Source organism: Salvelinus alpinus, chromosome 12 (genome assembly GCF_045679555.1).
Source record: "Salvelinus alpinus chromosome 12, SLU_Salpinus.1, whole genome shotgun sequence".
NCBI classification, from domain to species: domain Eukaryota; kingdom Metazoa; phylum Chordata; class Actinopteri; order Salmoniformes; family Salmonidae; genus Salvelinus; species Salvelinus alpinus.
Genome location: NC_092097.1, coordinates 42,477,532 through 42,499,343, shown reverse-complemented (window position 1 = coordinate 42,499,343; position 21,812 = coordinate 42,477,532). Strand labels below are relative to the sequence as shown.

The following is a 21,812-nucleotide window of genomic DNA, read 5'->3' as shown; positions in this document are numbered from 1 at the left end:
CAAACATTGCAGCCTGCAGGTTGAGAATATCCAGATAAAAATAAATATTCAATGATTTATATTGGCTACGCATGGCCTGTCTGCAACGAACTTGAAACATGGTATCAACTATTAACTTGGGTCCGGTCTGAAGCTCCTTGCAACATTGTATAAAATATTCTGGGCCCGCAGTGAGCTTGGGAGAGACAGCTGTAGGCTATTTGTTTTTCCACTGGATCAGAACATGACATTTTTGTGGTTAACGAAAGGGATAGAGCTGGAAAGATTTTTCATATACATTGAGTAATTATTGTCATTCTCAATGGATGTAAAAACAGACTTTGTTTGCTTGCTGTTTGAGGTGAAGAAAACATTACTTTGAAAAGCTTCACAGCTCATTAGTGGTGGTGCATTAAGCCAATCAAAAATACTATCAGATCTCCAAAGGTTTATATGGTACATATGCGCTCAGGCCAGGTGGCCTATAGGCCTACTTCTGTGTAATCAGGTGCGCATCCTTACTCAACATTGACAGGAGCGCTCCAAACAAAAGACAATGATTAAATTGACAAAACTCGTTTCTCACAAGTGTGGCATAGGTTGTTCGCTATGCAAACAATGTGTCCACTCTGACAATGAGAACAGTAAATAAAAATTATAATATATTGAATGCATTAACAGCCATTACCGTAACCAAACAAACATTGTAGATTAGAAATTATAGAAATGAATGGTAAATGTACTACTGGTGATATATGTAATGGGGAATTGATAGACACTAACAATCAAACCATTCACACAATGAAGTTATGAAAACATGAATGTGCACAAATTGGCCGGAGAGAGCGCATTCTGGAAAGAGACGTGCGTTGTGCAGCAACACTGCCCTTAGACTGTGCCATCCACACAATGGATTAATCTCGGCCTCTGCATTCGCATTAGTTCACTGAGATGGGTGCAAATAAGACAGGTGTCTCGTGTGCCATAAAAAATATATATATATACAGTGCATTCGTGAGGTATTCAGACCCTTCCCTTTTTCCACATTTTGTTACATTAAATTAAATGATTTCCTCATCAATCTAAACACAATACCCCATAATGAAAAAGCGAGGACAGGTTTTTAGAAATTCTTGCAAATGTATTAAAAATAAACAACAGAAACCTTATTTACAAAAGTATTCAGACCCTTTTCTATGAGACTCGAAATTGAGCTCCGGTGCATTCTGATCATTGATCATCCTTGATGTTTCTACAACTTGATTGGAGTCCACCCGTGGTAAATTAAATTGCTTGGACATGATTTGGAAAGGAACACACCTTTCTTTATAAGGTCCCACAGTTGATAGTGTGTGTCAGAGCAAAATAAAATGTCCGTAGAGCTCCGAGACAGGATTGTGTCGAGGCACTGGGGAAAGGGTGCCATTTGAAGGTCCCCAAGAACACAGTGGCCTCCATCATTCTTAACTGGAAGAAGTTGGGAACCACCAAGACTCTTCCTAGATCTGGCCAAACTGAGCAATCGGGGGAGAAGAGCCTTGGTCAGGGAGGTGACCAAGAACCCGATGGTCACTCTGACAGGGCTCCAGAGTTCCTTTGTGGAGATGGGAGAACCTTCCAGAATGACAACCGTCTCTGCAGCACTCACCAATCAGACCTTTATGGTAGAGTGGCCAGACTGAAGCCACTCCTCAGTAAAATGCACATGACAGCCCGCTTGGAGTTTCAGAAACAAGATTCTCTGGTCTGATGAAACCAAAAATTATCTCTTTGGCCTGAATGCCAAGCGTCGCATTTGGAGGAAACCTGGCACCATCTCTACGGTGAAGCATGGTGGTGGCAGCAACATGCTGTGGGGATGTTTTTCAGCGGCAGGGACTGGGCGACTCGTCAGGATCGAGGGAAAGATCAATGGCGCAAAGTACAGAGAGATCCTTGATGAAAACCTGCTCTAGAGTGTTCAGTACCTCAGACTGGGACGAAGTTTCACCTTCCAACAAGACAACGACGCTAAGCACACAGCCAAGACAATGTAGGAGTGGTCTCTGAATGTCCATGAGTTGCCCAGCCAGAGCACGGACTAGAACCCGAGCAAACATTTCTGGAGAGACCTGAAAATAGCTGTGCAGCAACTCTCCCCATCCAACCTGACAGAGCTTGCGATGATTTTTAGAGAAGAATGGGAGAAACTCCCCAAATACAGATGTACCAAGCTTGTAGTGTCATACCCTGTAATCGCCAAAGGTGCTTCAACAAAGTACTGAGTAAAGGGTCTGAATGCTTATGTAAATGTGATATTTCAGTGTTTTATTTTTAATACATTTGCAAACATTTCTAAGCCTGCATTTTTCCCTCATCAATGTAGAAAAAGTCAAGGCATCTGAATACTTTACGAATGCACTGTATATTTGCTACTGCTCGACTAAAAAAAATATTGGTCGACCAACAGCCTATCGAACAAACAATCGACAAGTTGAATAATTGCGGTCAGCCCTAATATGTATCCAATTACATTTTAAAATAGTTTAGATGATTAAAATGGTCTCATATGGTTTTGCCGAAGGAACATTTTAAATATTGTTGTTTAAAAAGGTGTTTTACTGAAAGAAATTGAATATACACTGAACAAAAATATAAATGCAATATGCAACAATTTCATAGATTTTACTGAGTTGCAGTTCATATCAGGGAATCTGTCAATTTGAAATAAATTCATTAGGCCCTAATCTATGGATTTCACATGACTGAGAATACAGATATGCATCTGTTGGTTACAGATACAATACCTTTTTAAATAAATAAAAAAGGTAGTGGGGTGGATCAGAAAACCAGTCAGTATCTGGTGTGACCAAAATTTGCCTCATGCAGCGCTACACATCTCCTTAGCATAGAGTTGGTTGTGGATTGTTGTCCCACTCCTCTTCAATGGCTGTGTGAGGTTTCTGGATATTGGCGGGAAGTGGAACACTGTGATACATGTAGATCCAGAGCGTCCCAAACATGCTCAATGGGTGACATGTCTGGTGAGTATGCATGCCATGGAAGAACATGGAACATTTTCAGCTTCCAGGAATTGTGTACAGATCCTTGCGACATGGGGCTGTGCATTATCATGCTGAAACCTGAGGTGATGACGGTGGATGAATGGCATGACAATGGGCCTCAGGATCTCCACACATTTATCTCTGTGCATTCAAATTGCCATCGATAAAATGCAATTGTGTTTGTTCGTAGTTTATGCCTGCCCATACCATAACCCCACCGCCACCTTGGGGCAGTCTGTTTACAACATTGACATCGGCAAATCGCTCACCCACACGACGCCTTACACGCTGTCTGCCATCTGCCCGGTACAGTTGAAACCAGGATTCATCCATGAAGAGCACACTTCTCCAGCGTGGCAGTGGCCATCGGAGGTGAGCATTTGACCACTGAAGTCGATTACGACGCCGAACTGCAGTCAGGTCAAGACCCCGGTGAGGACGATGAGCACGTACTAAGAATGCACTCAACATGCTGTATAGGGCCATAAGCAAACAAGAAAATGCTCATCCAGAGTCATTGCTCCTAGTGGCCGGTGATTTTAATACAGGGAAAGTAAAATACGTTTTACCTAATTTCTACCAGCATGTCACCTGTCAACTAAAGGACAAATCTAGATTACCTTTACTCCACACGCAGATATACATACAAAGCTCTTCATTTGGCAAATCTGACCACAACTGTATCCTCCTGATTTCTGCAAGCAAAAACTCTAGTGACGCGCTCAATACAGAAGTTGTCCGATGAAGTGGATGCTAAGATATAGGACTGTTGCGTTAGTACAGACTAGAATATGTTCTGGGATTCATCCGGTGGTATTGAGGAGTTTACCACATCAGTCACTGGCTTCATTAATAAGTGCATCGACAATGTCATCCCCACAGTGACTACGTACATATCCCAACCAGAAGCCATGGATGACGGGCAACATCCGCACTGAGCTAAAGGCTAGAGCTGCCACTTTCAAGGAGTGGAACACTAATCCGAACACTTATAACAAAAATATAGCCGTTATCGTTACTCATTGTGTATTTATTACTACATGTTATTACGGTATTACTATTATTTCTCTTATTTTCTTTCTCTGCATTGTTAGGAAGGCCCTGTAAGCTTTTCACTAAGTCCAGTGGCGTAATGTACTTAAGTAAAAATACTTTAAAGTACTACTTAAGTAATTTTTTGGGGTATCTGTACTTTACTATTTATATTTTTGACAACTTTTACTTTTATTTCACTACATTCCTAAAGAAAATTATGTACTTTTGACTCTATACTTGTCTATGTATTTATTATAAGTGTCCCTGACACCCAAAAGTACTTGTTACATTTTGAATGTTTAGCAGGACTGGAAAAGGGTCCAATTCCCACACGTATCAAGAGAACACGTGGTCATCCCTACTGCCTCTGATCTGGCCGACTTACTAAACACAAATGCATAATTTGTAAATGATGTTGGAGTGTGCCCCTGGCTATCCCTAAAATGTAAAATCAAGTATATTTAAAATAAAAAAATAAAAATGGTATACTTAAGTGTATTTTAGCAATTAGATTTACTTTTGATACTTAAGTATATTTAGAACCAAATACTTTGACTTTTACTCAAGTAGTAATTTACTGGGTGACTAACTTTTACATGAGTAACTTTCTATTAAGGTATCTATACTTTTACTCAAGTATCACAATTTTTCCACCACTGACTAAGTCTACACCTGTTGTTTACGAAGCATGTGACGAATAACATTTGATTTGAATATTGTGATACTAAACCTGGGTTCAGTAACACTAGTGTGCGTGTGTGCAACTGTCTCACCTGTCGCATAAACTACTTTCAAAGCATCTGTCTTTTGTTATCTGGATTTACGATTCCTCCAATTGACTGTACTTGCCCTGTGTATTCCACAGCAGATCTATGGCTATGAGGACCTCCACATGCTACAGTCCAGACTGCCTATGGTGAGTCTCAACCTTTTACCCTTCACTAATCAATGGGAGTGTTTGTGAAAAGACAGGACAAGCATTAGGATGTCTTTTCTGATCCTGTCTCTCTGTGTAAAGCCCTCTTTGCAGGATTATTACGGAATCACATTCCCTGGCCCCACAGCACTCTCTGGCAGAGATGGGAGCCTCGCCAATAACCCCTACTCAGGTAAGCAACTCTGGCAGCGCTACTCTCAAACTTGTCGGTCAACTTATTGGAATCAGCCAATTGAAATGTTCCAGAGAAACAAGTTCCTGTAAAAAAAAATGTATTAGTTAGAAAATAGCATCCGGCACAATCACAGACACTTAGCAGACACCTCCATGTCTTCCACCCCTTCTGCAGGTGAAGTCACAAAGTTTGGCAGGGGTGACTCCACCTCCCCTGCACCCCCCAGCAGCTTGTCAGCCCAACAGCAGCCCCAACAAGGCCAGACCCAGGCCCAGCCTCAACCCCCCCAGCCTCAAGGCCAGCCCCAGCCTCAGGGCCACCACAGCAGCCAGCAGCAGCAGGCCTTCCTCCCGCCGGGCTACAGCTACACGGGCCTGCCCTACTATCCTGGGATGCCCGGCGCTGCCTTCCAGTACGGCCACACCATGTTCATGCCCCAGGGACAAGGGCCAGCCAAACAGCACGGTGTGGGTCTGGGTAACCCCTCAGCAAGCCCCTTCCAGCAGCAGCCCAGCGGCTACGGCCAGCACACTTTCAGCTCAGGTCGGTTACAGTGAGATGGCGAGCGAGCGAGACGCACACAAACACCAACAATATAGTCGACCTCTGAGGAAAGGACAGAGTTGATGTCAGTATGTTGTTGTGGTGTCCTCAGGGTATGAGGACCTGACCCAGGGCCAAGCAGGAGTGGACTACAGCAAAGGCTACAGCAACTCATCCCAGAGCCAGGCCAAATCTGCTGCTACAGGTGCTGGTAAAGGTACATCACCCATCACTTCACTGTCATCTTACCTACCATCTGTCCCCCTATTGTTACCATGCTTGAACTAATTTGTCTCTTGAGTTGTCCATGTTTCTGTCTTTTTAATTTTTGAAAATTATAACTGGTTCTCAGCTAACTTGCCTGGTTAAATGAAGGTTAAATAAATAAATAATATTGTCAGTAACTTGTCATTTCAATAACATCTGATGCATTATTTTGAAAGTATATTGTCATAAGCTGTCCTGGCATGATTTATGATTGGCTGAAAGCTTTGGTATATCAGACTATACCATGGGTATGACAAAAATTACTTTTTACTGTTCTAATTAAGTTGGTAACCAGTTTATAATAGCAATAAGGGGGGTATTCAGACCCTTTGCTATGAGACTTGAAATTGAGCTCAGGTGCATCCTGTTTCCATTGATCATCCTTGAAATGTTTCTACAACTTGATTGTAGTTGTGGTAAATCAAACCATGAGGTCGAAGGAATTGTCTGTAGAGTTTCGAGACATGATTGACTCGAGGTACAGATCTGGGGAAGAGTACCGAAAAATGTCTGCAGCATTGAAGGTCCCCAAGAACACAGTGGCCTCCATCATTCTTAAATGGAAGAGGTTTGGAACCACCGAGACTCTTCCTAGAGCTGGCCGCCCGGCCAAACTGAGCAATCAGGGGAGAAGGGCCTTGGTCAGGGAGATGACCAAGAACCCGATGGTCACTCTGACAGGGTTCCAGAGTTCCTCTGTGGAGAAGGAGAACCTTCCAGAATGACAACCATCTTTGCAGCACTCCACCAATCAGGCCTTTTATGGTAGAGTGGCCATACGAAAACCACTCCTCAGTAAAAGGCACATGACCACACACTTGGGGTTTGCCAAAAGACATCTAAAGACTTTCAGACCATAAGAAACAAGATTATCTGGTCTGATGAAACCAAGATTGAGCAAAGTACAGAGAGATCCTTGATGAACCTGCTCAGGACCTCAGACTGGGATGAAGTTTCACCTTCCAACAGGACAACAACCCTAAGCACACAGACAAGACAACACAAGAGTGGCTTCGCGACAAGTCTGAATGTCCTTGAGTGGCCCAGCCAGAGCCCGGACTTGAACCCGATCGAATATCTTTGGAGAGACCTGAAAATAGCTGTGCAGCAATGCTTCCCATCCAACCTGACAGCGCTTGAGAGGAGCAGAAAAGAAAAGAATGGGAGAATCTCCCCAAATACAGGTGTGCCAAGCTTGTAGTGTCATACCCAAGAAGACTCGAGGTGGTAATCGCTGCCAAAGGTGCTTCAACAAAGTACTGAGTAAAGGGTCTGAATACTTATGTAAATGTGGTATTTCAGTTGTTTGTTTGTTTTACTTTTTATAAATCAGCAAACATTTCTAAACCTGTTTTTGCTTTGTCATTATGGGTTATTGTGTGTAGATTGAGGGGGGAAACTATTTAATCAATTTCAGAATAAGGCTGCAACTTAACAAAATGTGGAAAAGGTCAAGGTGTCTTAATACTTTCCGAAGGCACCGATGCCCCCCTAATTCTGTGATTTGTATGTTTGTTTTCAACTATAGTATTTTGTATTTTGTTGTACGCTAGGCGGCATCTCTGTAACGTCAGGCAACACCGGGATCCCAGAAATCAGTGGCAGTGTTTACAACAAGACCCAGGTGAGATCTTTGATGTAGTCATGTTTGTATTTCTTATTTTTTTTAGTTCATTACCATACCCATTAGTCCACCAGGGCTTATTTTCCTAGGATAAGATACACCAACACATAATAATCTCTTGTCAATTAGGATTGAAATTCTAGTCCTTGCCAGAGCTTAACAGTGATGGTATTTGTTTCTCCATGTTTGTTTTCCACCAGCGAAACCTAATCACTGACCTCTACTTTGCTCTGCTTCCGTCTTTCTCCAGTCCTTTGATAAGCAGGGTTTCCATACGGGGACTCCCCCTCCCTTCAACCTGCCCTCAGCTCTGGGGGGTCCTGGAGGGGCCCCGGGGGGCTATGCTCCTGCCCCCTTCCTCCACATCCTGCAGCCTGCCCACCAGCAACCCCACTCCCAGATGCTGCACCATCACCTGGCTCAGGACGGACAGGTAACACACACTCCTCTCAAACACTCATCCGCCTGTAGTCTACAAGGTACTGTATAAACTTGCTTTAACATGCCACACAATGGCACTGGTTAGATGGTGGTGGACAATCCTACATGTGCTGGTGGGGTTGCAGGCTTTTGTTCCAGCCAAGCAGTATAACCTACCTGTCAAGTCTTCAATCAAGGCTGATTTAGGTCAATCAGATATATTGCTGCTTGAACAAAGGCCTGCACTCACACAAGCCATCACATAGCCCACCTCTGGTTTATATTCCCATTACGTCTTTGTTGTGTATCAGTGTGGTACCTTACTTGTGATGGTCATGTCCAGTTTGTGACGGTGTACTCGTCTCCTCCGTTTGCAGGGCGGTCCTAGCCAGCGAGGCCAGTCTAGCAGCATCCAGCAGAAGAGCCAGGTCAACAAATCCAGCTACGGCAGCTCCCCATACTGGGGCAACTGACAGGGCTGTGTGTCTGAGTGTATATACTGCAGCGTGCCCACCTATCTTGACTGATCAGACCATCGAAGGACAAACCATTTTACAGCACCGAGCTAAAACACACTACCACCCATCCCCCCCCTACTCAATATTCCCCCTTTCAAATTTATGGCTGTTGTATGTAAAATATATTTATGTATGTATTTATACAGTATATATGTATTGGTAGGACATGAAATGTGGTTTTCTGCATTTGTTTTATTTTTTTGAAGGATGTTTTATTTCAAAATGTCAGGAAGATGAGCATCAAAGATCATGAGAAGTAATTATGAAGTTGATGGTGAATATACTTGAACCAGAACAAGCATCATGTGGCGTGGCCGATTTTTGTATGCATACATGACCCTGATGTACATTACTGCTAAGCATCATTTTTCATGGTGAAGCCTTTTTTTTTAAAGCTTTTTTTTTTTTTTTTTGTAACTTCGGTCTCTCCCATCTGAACTCTTTTCTATTGAGGGTGACTTAAGTTGATAGCTTGAGTTTTTTTATTTTTGGCCCCTTTATCCCAACATTTGATTCCCACCTTTAGTTGGCTGATGTGTGACAGCCAGGCATTGGATGTCAATAACATTGGTTTAATCTTCATTGTCCAACAAATAAAAGTTCTGAACAGTTATGAATTATAAATGTATTTTATTGGATTATTATACAAAACATTGCAGGTCCACATGATACCGTACTGTAAACCAGTCACTCATAGCATATTCTTGTGATTCAACACATGTACTCAACCATTGGTTTAGTCACTCAACTCACAGGGTGAAATAAACTCCTTTCCCACTTTGAAACTAAGATACAAAGGTTTGATCTTTGGAAGCTTGCTTACATGTAGTGACAACATGCCTTGTACTTTGTTTAGTTATTCAAAGTTCACTAACGTTCCATTAGCTGTGTTCGGGAATTGTCTACTCTGCATGACACCCCATTTACGTGGCAACAATCTCAAGGATAAGCAAGCAGGGACTGTCCATGATTTGATTCATACATTTTTTTCCTTAAATTTGCAATCTGCAGTTTCATGAATACCATGTATGACCATTATGCAGAAGGCAGGCTCTTAAAATGTATATTTCCAGTTGTAAACTATTGTACACAACACAATTACAGAAAAGCAACAATACAGATTGCTAGGGATTTGAGTTGACATGATGCAATGAGCGCGCAACTAGCTGCAGTCATTCCTGGCTCAGGAAACTTCAAAGATAAGATTGCATTAGCTGCAATTCTAGCCACATGGAAATACACTGAACCAAAATAAACGCAACTTGTGACGGATTTTACTGAGTTAGTCAATTGACATAAGGTATCTGTATTCCATAGATTAGGGCCTAATTTAAGATAGGGGTGTAGATCATAAAAACAGTATCTGGTGACCTCTTCAATGGCTGTGCGAAGTTGCTGGATATTGGCGGGACCTAGAAAATGCTGTCGTACACGTATACCCGTCTGCACATTATGCCCTGAATCTATTCTACCACGCCCAGAAATCTGCTCCTTTTTATTCTTTGTCCCCAATGCTCTAGATGACCAGATTTTTTTATTTATTTATTTTACCCCCCTTTTTGTGGTATCCAATTGTTAGTAATTACTATCTTGTCTCATCGCTACAACTCCTGTGCATATATGTTATGCACAGGAGATATGCAACTGTTCAGGGAAGTCAGGAACCAATACACGCAGTCAGTCAGGAAAGCAAAGGCTAGCATTTTCAAGCAGAAATTTGCATCCTGTAGCTCTAACTCCAAACAGTTTTGGGACACTGTAAAGTCCATAGAGAACAAGAGCACCTCCTCCCAGCTGCCCACTGCACTGAGGCTAGGTAACACGGTCACCACCGATAAATCCATGATAATCGAACATTTCAATAAGCATTTCTCTACGGCTGGCCATGCCTTCCTCCTGGCTACTACAACCCCAGCCAACAGCTCCGCCCCCACCGCAGCTACTCGCCCGAGCCTCCCCAGCTTCTTCTTCACCCAAATCCAGATAGCAGATGTTCTGAAAGAGCTGCAAAACCTGGACCCGTACAAATCAGCTGGGCTAGACAATCTGGACCCTCTCTTTCTAAAACTATCCACCGCCATTGTTGAAACCCCTATTACCAGCCTGTTCAACCTCTTTCGTATCGTCCGAGATCCCTAAAGATTGGAAAGCTGCCGCGGTCATCCCCCTCTTCAAAGGGGGTGACACTCTAGACTCAAACTGCTATAGACCTATATCTATCCTGTACTGCCTCTCTAAAGTCTTCGAAAGCCAAGTTAATAAACAGATCACTGACCATTTCAAATCCCACCGTAATCCCACTTTTCCGCTGTGCAATCCGGTTTCCGAGCCGGTCATGGGTGCACCTCAGCCACGCTCAAGGTACTAAACGATATCATAACCGCCATCAATAAGACAGTACTGTGCAGCCGTCTTCATCGACCTGGCCAAGGCTTTCGACTCTGTCAATCACCGTATTCTTATCGGCAGACTCAATAGCCTTGGTTTCTCTAATGACTGCCTCGCCTGGTTCACCAACTACTTTGCAGACAGAGTTCAGTGTGTCAAATCAGAGGGCCTGTTGTCCGGACCTCTGGCAGTCTCTATGGGGGTAGCACAGGGTTCAATTCTCGGGCCGACTCTTTTCTCTGTATATATCAATTATGTCGCTCTTGCTGCGGGTGATTCCCTGATCCACCTCTACGCAGACGACACCATTCTGTATACTTCTGGCCCTTCCTTGGACAACTAACCTCCAAACGAGCTTCCATGCCACACAACACTCCTTCCGTGGACTCCAACTGCTCTTAAATGCTAGTAAAACCAAATGCATGCTTATCAACCGTTTGCTGTCCGCACCCGCCCGCCCGACCAGCATCACCACCCTGAACAGTTCTGACCTAGAATATGTGGACAACTACAAATACCTAAGTGTCCGGCTAGACTGTAAACTCTCCTTCTAGACTCATATTAAACATCTCCAATCCAAAATCAAATCTAGAATCGGCTTTCCATTTCGCAACAAAGCCTCCTTCACTCACGCCGCCAAACTTACCCTAGTAAAACGGACTATCCTACCGATCCTCGACGATGTCATCTACAAAATAGCTTCCAATACTCTAATCAGTAAACTGGATGCAGTCTATCACAGTGCCATCCGTTTTGTTACCAAATCACCTTATACCACCCACCACTGCGACCTGTATGCTCTAGTCGGCTGGCCCTCGCTACATATTCGTCGCCAGACCCACTGGCTCCAGGTCATCTATAAGTCTATGCTAGGTAAAGCTCCGCCTTATCTCAGTTCACTGGTCACGATAACAACACCCACACGTAGCACACGTTCCAGCAGGTATATCTCACTGATCAACCCCAAAGCCAACACCCCATTTGGCCACCTTTCCTTCCAGTTCTCTGCTGCCAGTGACTGGAACGAATTGCAAAAATCGGAAGCTGGAGGCTTATATTTCCCTCGCCAACTTTAAACATCAGCTATCTGAGCAGCTAACCGATCACTGCAGCTGTACATAGTCCATCTGTAAGTAGCACACCCAATCTACCTACCTCATCCCCATACTGTTATTTACTTTTCTGCTCTTTTGCACATCATCTGCTCATTTATCACTCCAGTGTTAATCTGCTAAATTGTAATTCTTCTACTATGGCCTATTTATTGCCTACCTCATGCCTTTTGCTCACACTGTATATAGACTTAATTTTTTCTACTGTGTCATTGACTTGTTTGTGTTATTGGCTTGTTTATTCCATGTTATTCCATGTGTAACTCTGTTTTGTCTGTGTCACACTGCTTTGCTTTATCTTGGCCAGGTCGCAGTTGTAAATGAGACCTTGTTCTCAACTAGCCTGCCTGGTTAAATAAAGGTGGAAAATATATATATATATATCCAGAGCATCCCAAATATGCTCAATGGGTAACAAGTATGCGGACCATTGAGGAACTGGGACATTTTCAGCTCCTGTGAATTGTGTATAGATCCTTATGACATGAGGCTGCGGATGAATGGCACGATAATGGGGACTCAGGATCTCATCACAGTATCTCAGCATTCAAATTGTCATCGATAAAATGCAATTGTGTTTGTCTAGTTTGTCTGCCCATACCATAACCCCACGATGGGGCACCGTTGACATCAGCAAACCGCTCACCCACAACGCCATACACGGTCTGCCCAGTACATTTGAAAACAGAATTCATCCGTGAAGAGCCCACTTCTCCAGCGTGTCAGTGGCCATCGAAGGTGAGCATTTTCCCACTGAAGTCAGGTCAAGAATTGCAGATGAGCTTCACTGAGAAAACATGTGTAGAAATTCTTTGGTTGCGTAAACCCAGATTCATCAGCTGTCTGACTGGGTGCTCTCACAACCCCGCAGGTGAAGAAGCCAGATGTGTCCTGGGCTGGCACGGATACACGGTCTGCAGTTGAGGCTGGTTGAACGTACTTCCAAAATGACGCCCGAATCGGCTTATGTCGGAGAAATGTACATCCCTGCAGTCAGCATGCCAATTGCACATTTTAGTGGCCTTTAAACACACATGGTGCATCTGTGTAATAAACTTGCCATTTAATCAGCTTCTGGATATGCCACACCTGTCAGACAGATTAGAAATGCTCACTAGCAGGGAAGTAAACAAATTTGAGTGAAACTAGCTGTGTGTATGGAACATCTATGCAATCTTTTATTTCAGCTGATGAAACATGTTGCATTTATATATTTGTTCAGTATATTTCAGACATCAGGTAGGTAGCGTATATAATATTTAGTTGAAAAATGGTTGAAAGCAAGTTTACGCTGAACAGTTTTGATAGAGAAAATGGACATGAAAATATTTACATAACGGGGATGTATAATTACATTAACCTCAAGGCACTGAGCTGAATATTCACTTTCAGTGTGAAGTGCGTTGAGGATAGGGAGGGGAAGGTATAAAATTGAGACAAACACTGATTACACAAGTCAATCTGCTTCCAACCTCATTGGGTGGTTTAAGTAAAAAAAAAAATATATATATATATATATATATATATAAAAAAAAATACTGTACAGAACTAAGAAATTTGCAGTCTCATCCAAATCCTCTATTCAACATTTTTCTTCTTCTCCGTCTGGGGGGCCTCTTCAGCCACCACCTCTGCCTCACTCTTTCGTTTCCTTTTCTTTTTGGCTATGCGGTCTCCATTCTCGGTTGCTGGAGCCTCTTCCTTCATTTGGACAGCTTCCTCTGCTGCATGCTTCCTTTTCTTCTTTACCACAGCGACGTCACATTCTCCCTTCTCACCATAAACCCATAATAGAAAACACATTAGGATGTTTCATAATTTCGCCATGGCATAAGTTTTAATTGCAGTAGGACAAGAGCAGTAATGTCCGACTCACTTCAGTGATTTGGTCTACAGTAGAAGACCAGCCAATGGTTCGGAGTCAAGTTAGTTTAGCATGTTGTACACTGAGAGAGAACCATGTAGAAGGGTCAAATCCCAAATCTAAACATGCTTTCAGTTTCCGGACACAGCTAAACCAATACATACCTCTTCATCGCCTGTGGAAAGGGCTGCCAGCTTCTCCCGCTTCCTACGTTTCTTCTCCCTTTTCTCCAATTTGATCTTTATCTCAGCTGCCACCTCTCCTGCCTAGGAGTGGTAAGCCAAACAGCATGGTTAAACAGCAAATACTTCTAGAAGACTAGCTGCTAGTGGCACTGATGTGCTTTGGAGCTGTGTCAGGCTCATTAAATCAGTTAAACCCCCACGTTTGAGTCGGGGAAAGTGTCGTCATCACTCACAGCAGATTAGCTAAACATCTACAAGGAAAAAGAGTCCTAAAAGCAGGGTTCATACACATTGACAGATGGAATTTCATTACTTGTAACCAAATTTCCCATGACCAACACATACAAAAGTACACGTAATGTATTGGCTGCTCTCTGATCCCATGCTTAAAATTCAATTTACAGAAATGTCCATTACGTTTCAGATTTGATGATTTTCTAAAACTCTTCCAGGCATAGAAATCAAAATGTAAAAATTCCATTACTTCTCGGATTTTTATTACCGTACAAAAACTGTAAAAGCATCCTCACAAACCCAAGAAAATTAATCCCATGTCAGTGACATAGCTCACCTGTATCACAGCCTCTTTCATGACATCCAGGTTCTTGCGAGGCGCCTCGCCCGTCTCGTAGAATGACAGGCGCTCCTCCACCTGGTCACGCAGCTTGTCGCCAAACACACAGGTGGGCACCTCTGTCAGAGGGAGGGAGAGGAAACGTCAATACCACCACAGGAGAGCACAGGGCAGCAGTAGTCAAGAGACCAAAGCCTTGCTCAGTATTTAGCTAGTCACCATCATCTACCCAGAGGTGGATTACTGTTGACGAAAAATAAGAACATCATTGCAAATAATCCAAAAGAGTCATAATAAACAGGACCCGAAACAAACCGCTGAGAGGACCTTGATCTACTAGGCCCAAGCAAAGTGTGTCCTCTGCTCTCCCCATGGGTTAACAGACATCTTAACACTCACCAGAGAAGGCATCGATTCGTGAGGCGATTGTGCACTTGTTGGCGAGGTAACGGGAGATACGCCCTTTGTTCTTGGCGGCAGCACGGCCGATGAAAGTTGAGTGGAAGATGAGACCGTACTTAGGAGTGTTGCCACGGGTCTTCAGAGCCCTGTGTGGTGGGAATGGATGTTGGGTTTCCAGCGAAAGTCACTTTGGAAACATGTTCCAACCGTTGATTGTTGATTCTTCTACACAATAATTTATTGGTTGAGTATGGCATGTAGGAGTTACAGTATCTACCTCTGTGCACTAGGCAGCTGCTCAGACTGTGGGGGTGCGTAAGGGAGAGGGATCACTCTGAAGGGGTCACACCACCAGTCACCCTTCTCTGCTTAGCCCCAGCCCTGCCATCACAGTAGCTGCCAGTTTCCCCAGCAGGGAGTGGGTGCCCCAGTACCTGAACAGGGCCTTCTCAGCGCCCAGGATCTGCACGGTGGAGGCTGGGTACTTGGCCAGGTTGGTCAGGCTGCCAGCATGGGAGATCAGACGTGCTCCCACCTAAAGGAAGAAACACCACGTCAGAGGTTGGCCGATGAACATTTCCCCATGAGCGAAGGTGTCAGGGACTGTCAGCACCGATGGAAGACTCAACACAAAGAATTCAGGGGATTGACAGATTTGGTATAAACATCATTCGGTCCCCTTAGGAAGAGTATGTAGATTGGACATTTGCTGAATCTAATTACTACGCACCACATCTCCTATAAGGGCAGCCAGGTTGGGGGCCACCTGGCTCATCTTAGAGCGTAGGTACTCCTGGAGTTCCAGCCTGTAGGCGGCTAGCGAGACCACACGGTTGGAGAACCTCTCAATGTTGATCAGGTCAATGGGAGAGATGTCCATGCCTACAGAAAGCCAGGGGAAAACAGTTTCAGCAGCAGTCTCGATACCCAGACACGGAAATTCAATGTACAAACATCTCCACTGTGAAGACAAGGGAAGATGACTGAAATATATACGTTTTGTATCTCCCGACAGGATCCGCAGTGAGGATTTGAGCCTACACTACAGGTTTATGAGAGAACCATCATACTCTACCCCTCTGTGTTGGTCATATAGGACACTTAAAGTCCCAGATGGGCAAAAAAGGGGGTGGTTTTATAAGTGTGTATAATATACTGTGTGGCTTGGCTACTGACCCATGGAGCTGCGGGATGCCTCCAGGACAGCCTGGGCCTTAGCACTGTCCATCACTACCTCCTCCAGGCTCTCTAGACTCTCCTCGCTCAGCTCCTTTCTGTTGCCAATCAGCTGGGCCATCTTGCAGTACGTAGAGTTGTCAGTCACTATCTTGATCAGCTCTGGGAAGTGGTAGCCATACCACTCACTATAAAGCAGAAGGGGAGGGGCGAGCAGAAGTTGTTAGGATAGTCTCAACCAGGTTGAAGGCATACCTGACATTTATACTGCGGGACTGTCAGCACCGATGGAACACTCAACATAAAGAGTTCAGGGGATTGACAGATTTGGTATAATCATCATTTGGTCCCGTTAGCAAGACTGCCAAGTGGATGGTTGTTGGGTCTACTACTACGTACCCTGAGGGAGACTTGACATTCACAGCAGCTGTACGTACCGCACACGCATGGAGAACGTGTTGATGTCCTTGTCCAGCTGGTCCAGGAGAGCGATGGACTGGATGATCATGTTGTCGGACCTGTTGACGTTGAACTTGACCTTGGCTCTGGAGTAGCTGTGGCCCAGACCTAGTTGGGCCTTGGAGGCAGCCTGGGCAGTCAGCCCCTTTACCAAGGAGTGGAAGTGGAGACGCACACCTTCAGGGGAGAGATGGGTAGTGACATTGAGTATGCACGGTGGAGGCACTTTCACGACCCGTTCAGATTGTCAGTATAAACCATCACGAGGGTCAGGGGTTGATTATATTGACATCACCACAGGCCAGGTATCGCCAGCTACACACAAGTTACTAGTCACAACATAAAAGATGAGATGACAACCCCCCCCCCCAAATTACTTTTACTGTAGTTCATGCGAGTCCTCACCTCTCAGTATCTCTGACACCACTCCACCAGTCTGGATAGACAGGCCCAGCTCCTCCTGCAGAGCTCCTCCTATCTTGGCATCACCCACCCCCAGCATCGCTTTCTTCTTACCCCCTATGGGCAGGTTAGTCTCCAGGAACAGCTTCAGGTCAGCGTGGACCACACCTGAAACAAGTCAGGGTGTCATGAGGAAATGTTTTAATTATTTATAATAGATTAAGATAAGATAATCAGTTGGGGGTGTGTTGAAACATACATAGTGACTAATGCCATCTGGTATCATAAAGATAGCCAGGCCCAGATGTTCAGGTTTGATGATATGTGTCAGCACATTGATTCAGTGGATTGACAGATTTTTGATACAGCTTTACATCTGAGCAAGGACAAGAACGTAAGTAAATTAAAGCAAACAACTCACCTTCCGATATGGCGTTAATATTTTCTAGCGCAGCCTGAGCAGACTTGAATGGGAAGAAAGCAGCGAGGCTCACCATACCATGGAATTTCCCCATGTTTAGAATGCAGTCTTCAACCTGTGGAATATGGGTAATTAGTAACTTGGCTCAACGGTCATCAATTATGGGTATATCCTAATAAAAATGTTAACATATGGAAGTGGTTATTCGTACCTGAGGCAAAAGCATGCCAATTTCTTCCACCTCCTTGACAACAAAGAGTGCATACCCGGCTGCATGCTCAAAGAGCACGTGCAACAGCACCTGCAAAAGACAGAGCAGGTTAAAATGTTTGTCACTGTTTTTACAGTATCGAATGTGGCTAACCAAATAATGGAATCACAATGCAAGTAGCGAAACATTATGGGGCTTGGGCAATAACGCACTGCTTGCATTTAGCTGAGGAACATGCAAATCAGTTCACACACACACATAGGCAGGGTGAAGTTTTGATAACGTTGTTGCTCACACATCCCGCTACCAGGTGAGTTACCGTCAGTCAATTTGAATAAAAAATGTAATTCTGAAAACATTTAAACTGTACAACTTCAGTCCTTCCGCGGTGTTGAAATTCATACGTTTACTATTATTTTGTAATGGCGAATATACTTTCCCCCCTCGTGTGCACCTACTTAAACTGAGAGTCAGTTGGGTCCATGCTATCTGGAATCCTTGTGACAACCATTTTATTTTTAACTAGGCAAGTCAGTTAAGAACAAATTCTTATTTACAATGACGGCCTAGGAACAGTGGGTAAACTGCCTTGTTCATGGGCAGAACGACAGAAATGTACCTTATCAGCTCAGGGATTCGATCTAGCAACATTTTGGTTACTGGCCCAATGCTCTAACCACCAGGCTGGCTACCTGCCGCCCAAACCATACCACCCATTGAAGATGAAATAAATGGTTAGATTAAGGGTATGGACGTCCCAAGGATTCTTGAATGGGCAGACCGATTGAATTGGCACATGCTGACTTCAGCAACAAATGAAAACATCAGTTGTATTCAATACGTATTTATTAAAAGTATGAATTTCAGGACTGCAGTTGTACAGGAAAGCGTTTTCGGAATCAACCGATGACAAAACCCAACTCTGCCCCGATATGCCCTCAACTATCACCCAGCCGGTATACTGACATGATGGAAATAGCCACGCGGTGCAGATAATGCCAAGTGGACAAGAGAAAGGATGTTTAGCGAGAATAAAGTCACATGCCAGAAGTGGACTATGGTCAGCGCAGCCTACGGGTCGTGTGACTTGATAATGTATACCCACAAAAATAAATGCAACAAGTTAGTTCATAAAACAAAAATCTGTCAACCTAAATAAATTCATACTGCCCTAATCCCGCATTTCTTAAAGTGTCGGTCGCGACCCACCTTCCTGTTAATGGCGGGTCGCAACGTGTCAGTGTACATTTATAATCGTTTAATTATTTACTGGAACTGATTTGGCCAAGTGCACCTGCACTCTCTGCTGAAGCAGCGGTCTCTGCTCAGTTTGGCAGCTGTGCGAGTGGGAGATGCCTGTGTGCTTCGCAGTTTACCGGATTTACCGCAACAGAGCTGTTGTACATTCCTGCAGGCAGCATGACAATTGCACACTCCCTCAAAACTTGAGACATTTGTGGCATGGTGTTGTGTGACAAAACTGCACATTGCAATGACCATGCTGTTAAAACAGCTTCTTGATATGCTACACCTGTCTGGTGGCTGGATTATTTTGGCAAAGAAAAAATGATCACTAACTGGGATGTAAACACATTTCTACCCAAAATTTGAGAAACTTTTAGTGTCTATGGTTAACCTCTATTGCGTTTAGATTTAAGTTCAGTGTAGGTACTAGACAGTATTTCTCCAAAATACTGTAACGTGAAACTATTAGAACTTGCGCGTCATTAAAACAAGACTACGGTCACCACGTGTTGTGGGGATCAATACGCAGTACCCATGTCATGCACATTGTAAAGATATTTAAACTAGTCCATTACCTACTTAACAGTTATAGCAAATGTTTACCAAATTAGGCTGTTATCAATAGCTATGTTAAATGTGTTCATTAAATCACGTATGCTTTCCTTTCGCAAATCTGGATTTTTAACTAGACTGAGGCCTAGTCGTGAGGCTGCCAACACATTCCCAATCTTTGCTGAGAACGTTAACGTTGGGTAATGACCGTCAATTTGGAATAGAAAGCTTATTGCATGCAGTAAATATTTTATTCTGATATGATAAATCAAACACGTTTTTGTAACTATTAACTTGTTAACTCTTCATCTTTCGACCCTGAAATGGAATCTATGCCATATAAGTTAGCTAGTTGGGTAAACTAACGTTATTTTCCAAAGCATGTTTAATCATGAGTAGTTTTTGTTGGTATTTCAAATGCTGAAACGTATAACAAAAACATATCTTACCATGATTGCACAACTCTGATGCTATGCGTGTCCTTTCCTCTGCTTCACGAATGCATAAAGACTATTTTAGTTTTCAACACGCGGCTACATGACGGTATTACCGTGGGGTCGACTTTGTATCGCGAGATTCATGAACTCTGCGTCATGTCGTGCGCTACCTGATTGGTGAATGGTGAGCTCAGTTGGGAGGGACAGAGAAGATGGAGGGGATGCTGTAAACGAGGCTTATGGTCTTTAGGCAAATTATTGCAATGGGGATTTCTATGGAGTATCACAGCCATAATATCAGCCTATATAAATACCTATAGATCTGCAAATGAATACAATCTTTAATAAGTATTTAGCTTAATCTGATTTGAATGTAATTCATTAGTCAGTCATTCAAATTGTATTCTATATTATTATTTGAAATGAATTTTAAATTAATAATGTCAATGGAGTTAGATTCTGCAATTCAACACTGTTCACACATTGTCAATACTTGAAATTCATTCATTTTCTATCTTCTTTAAAACATTTACAAGCTAACTGTCAGTGATTTTTTTTAAACAATGCCCCCTTCAACTTTGTCATGAAAATGTAATAGCAAAAGCAATATCCTCCAACAGTGCTTAATTTGTAAATTGGGAGGTGCCAGAATAAAAAGTGAGCGGAGAGGGGGGTGACATGGGGGGTTCTGAGGTTTCAGAATGCATGAAAAAACAACAACTTTATAATAAAGCTTTGCATGTATTAGCATCGCTTTTGTGTGCTGGCATAGAGCAATAGAGTAGAGGCACTTGGAGAAATAGAGTAGAGGCACTTGGAGAAATAGAGTAGAGGCACTTGGAGAAATAGAGTAGAGGCACTTGGAGAAATAGAGTAGAGGCACTTGGAGAAATAGAGTAGAGGCACTTGGAGAAATAGAGTAGAGGCACTTGGAGAAATAGAGTAGAGGCACTTGGAGAAATAGAGTAGAGGCACTTGGAGAAATAGAGTAGAGACACTTGGAGAAATAGAGTAGAGGCACTTGGAGAAATAGAGTAGAGGCACTTGGAGAAATAGAGTAGAGGCACTTGGAGAAATAGAGTAGAGGCACTTGGAGAAATAGAGTAGAGGCACTTGGAGAAATAGAGTAGAGGCACTTGGAGAAATAGAGTAGAGGCACTTGGAGAAATAGAGTAGAGGCACTTGGAGAAATAGAGTAGAGACACTTGGAGAAGTTGCACAGATGAGGAATTTTTTTAAGCCTTTTAGGCCTTTTATAAACACATTTCATGTGATTCTACATAATTGTAGATGACTGGAGACTTTAGCAGAATCTTGTTTTAATACCTCACAAATGATCGAAACAACAGGCTACTTTGACACTGACAAACTGAGAATCTGAGATGAATAAAAACGACCTTGTCTTGAATCCATCAATAGCCTTTTGGCCTAGGTGTGTGGAGACACTGTACAATATGAGGAAGAAATTTGGGATGGCAGGTAGCCTAGTGATTAGAGCATTGGACTAGTAACCAAAAGGTTGCAAGATCAAATCGCCGAGCTGACAATGTAAATATCTGTTGTTCTGCTCCTGAACAAGGCAGTTAACCCACTGTTCCTAGACTGTCATTGAAAATAAGAATGTGTTCTTAACTGACTTGCCTAGTTAAATAAAGGTATAATTTGTTTTATTTCAGACTCACCCAATGTTGCTCAGCTCACTCACCAGCGATGGTGATACGCTCATGCCAAAAGCCTATTTCTCTCTCTTGTTTTACTTTGTCAAACAATGCTACTCTCTCAATATGCCTATTTGGAAGTTGATAACATATTTGGTTGCCTACACAGTTCAGTCTTCTCCTT

At 43.3% G+C, this 21,812-nt stretch overlaps 2 protein-coding genes and 2 non-coding genes across 7 annotated transcripts in view; 1 reads left to right on the top strand and 3 right to left on the bottom strand.

Annotated features, from left to right (window-relative positions):
- LOC139536168 (ubiquitin-associated protein 2-like) overlaps positions 1-9,155 on the top strand; it is a 31,716-nt gene extending 22,561 nt beyond the window's left edge. For all 3 annotated transcript variants that reach the window (XM_071336421.1, XM_071336419.1, XM_071336420.1), the window contains exons 21-27: positions 4,924-4,974; positions 5,077-5,167; positions 5,345-5,713; positions 5,826-5,930; positions 7,534-7,604; positions 7,855-8,037; positions 8,402-9,155. In XM_071336421.1, the coding sequence (XP_071192522.1) occupies positions 4,924-4,974; positions 5,077-5,167; positions 5,345-5,713; positions 5,826-5,930; positions 7,534-7,604; positions 7,855-8,037; positions 8,402-8,497 (966 nt within the window). In that variant the 3' untranslated portion in view covers positions 8,498-9,155. The remainder of the gene's footprint in view (positions 1-4,923; positions 4,975-5,076; positions 5,168-5,344; positions 5,714-5,825; positions 5,931-7,533; positions 7,605-7,854; positions 8,038-8,401) is intronic.
- A 4,037-nt stretch (positions 9,156-13,192) lies between these two features.
- On the bottom strand, positions 13,193-20,101 carry LOC139536169 (nucleolar protein 56-like). Of its 2 annotated transcripts, none has more exons than XM_071336422.1 (12): positions 19,983-20,101; positions 17,737-17,826; positions 17,526-17,640; positions 17,108-17,272; positions 16,681-16,879; positions 16,244-16,431; positions 15,798-15,949; positions 15,502-15,602; positions 15,065-15,213; positions 14,663-14,784; positions 14,071-14,172; positions 13,193-13,815 (listed from the first exon to the last, which is right to left on the bottom strand). In XM_071336422.1, exons 1-12 carry the CDS (start codon positions 19,983-19,985, stop codon positions 13,621-13,623), a joined length of 1,581 nt encoding a protein of 526 aa, XP_071192523.1. In that variant the 5' UTR covers positions 19,986-20,101; the 3' UTR covers positions 13,193-13,620. The 2 variants fall into 2 exon arrangements, with proteins under 2 accessions (XP_071192523.1, XP_071192524.1); XM_071336423.1 differs by having other exon boundaries at positions 13,193-13,812.
- LOC139536625 (small nucleolar RNA SNORD57) lies at positions 14,259-14,325 on the bottom strand. Its single transcript, XR_011667351.1, has one exon. It is a non-coding gene; the product is annotated as a small nucleolar RNA SNORD57 (small nucleolar RNA).
- LOC139536626 (small nucleolar RNA SNORA26) lies at positions 16,065-16,188 on the bottom strand. Its single transcript, XR_011667352.1, has one exon. It is a non-coding gene; the product is annotated as a small nucleolar RNA SNORA26 (small nucleolar RNA).
- Positions 20,102-21,812: the final 1,711 nt, after the last annotated feature.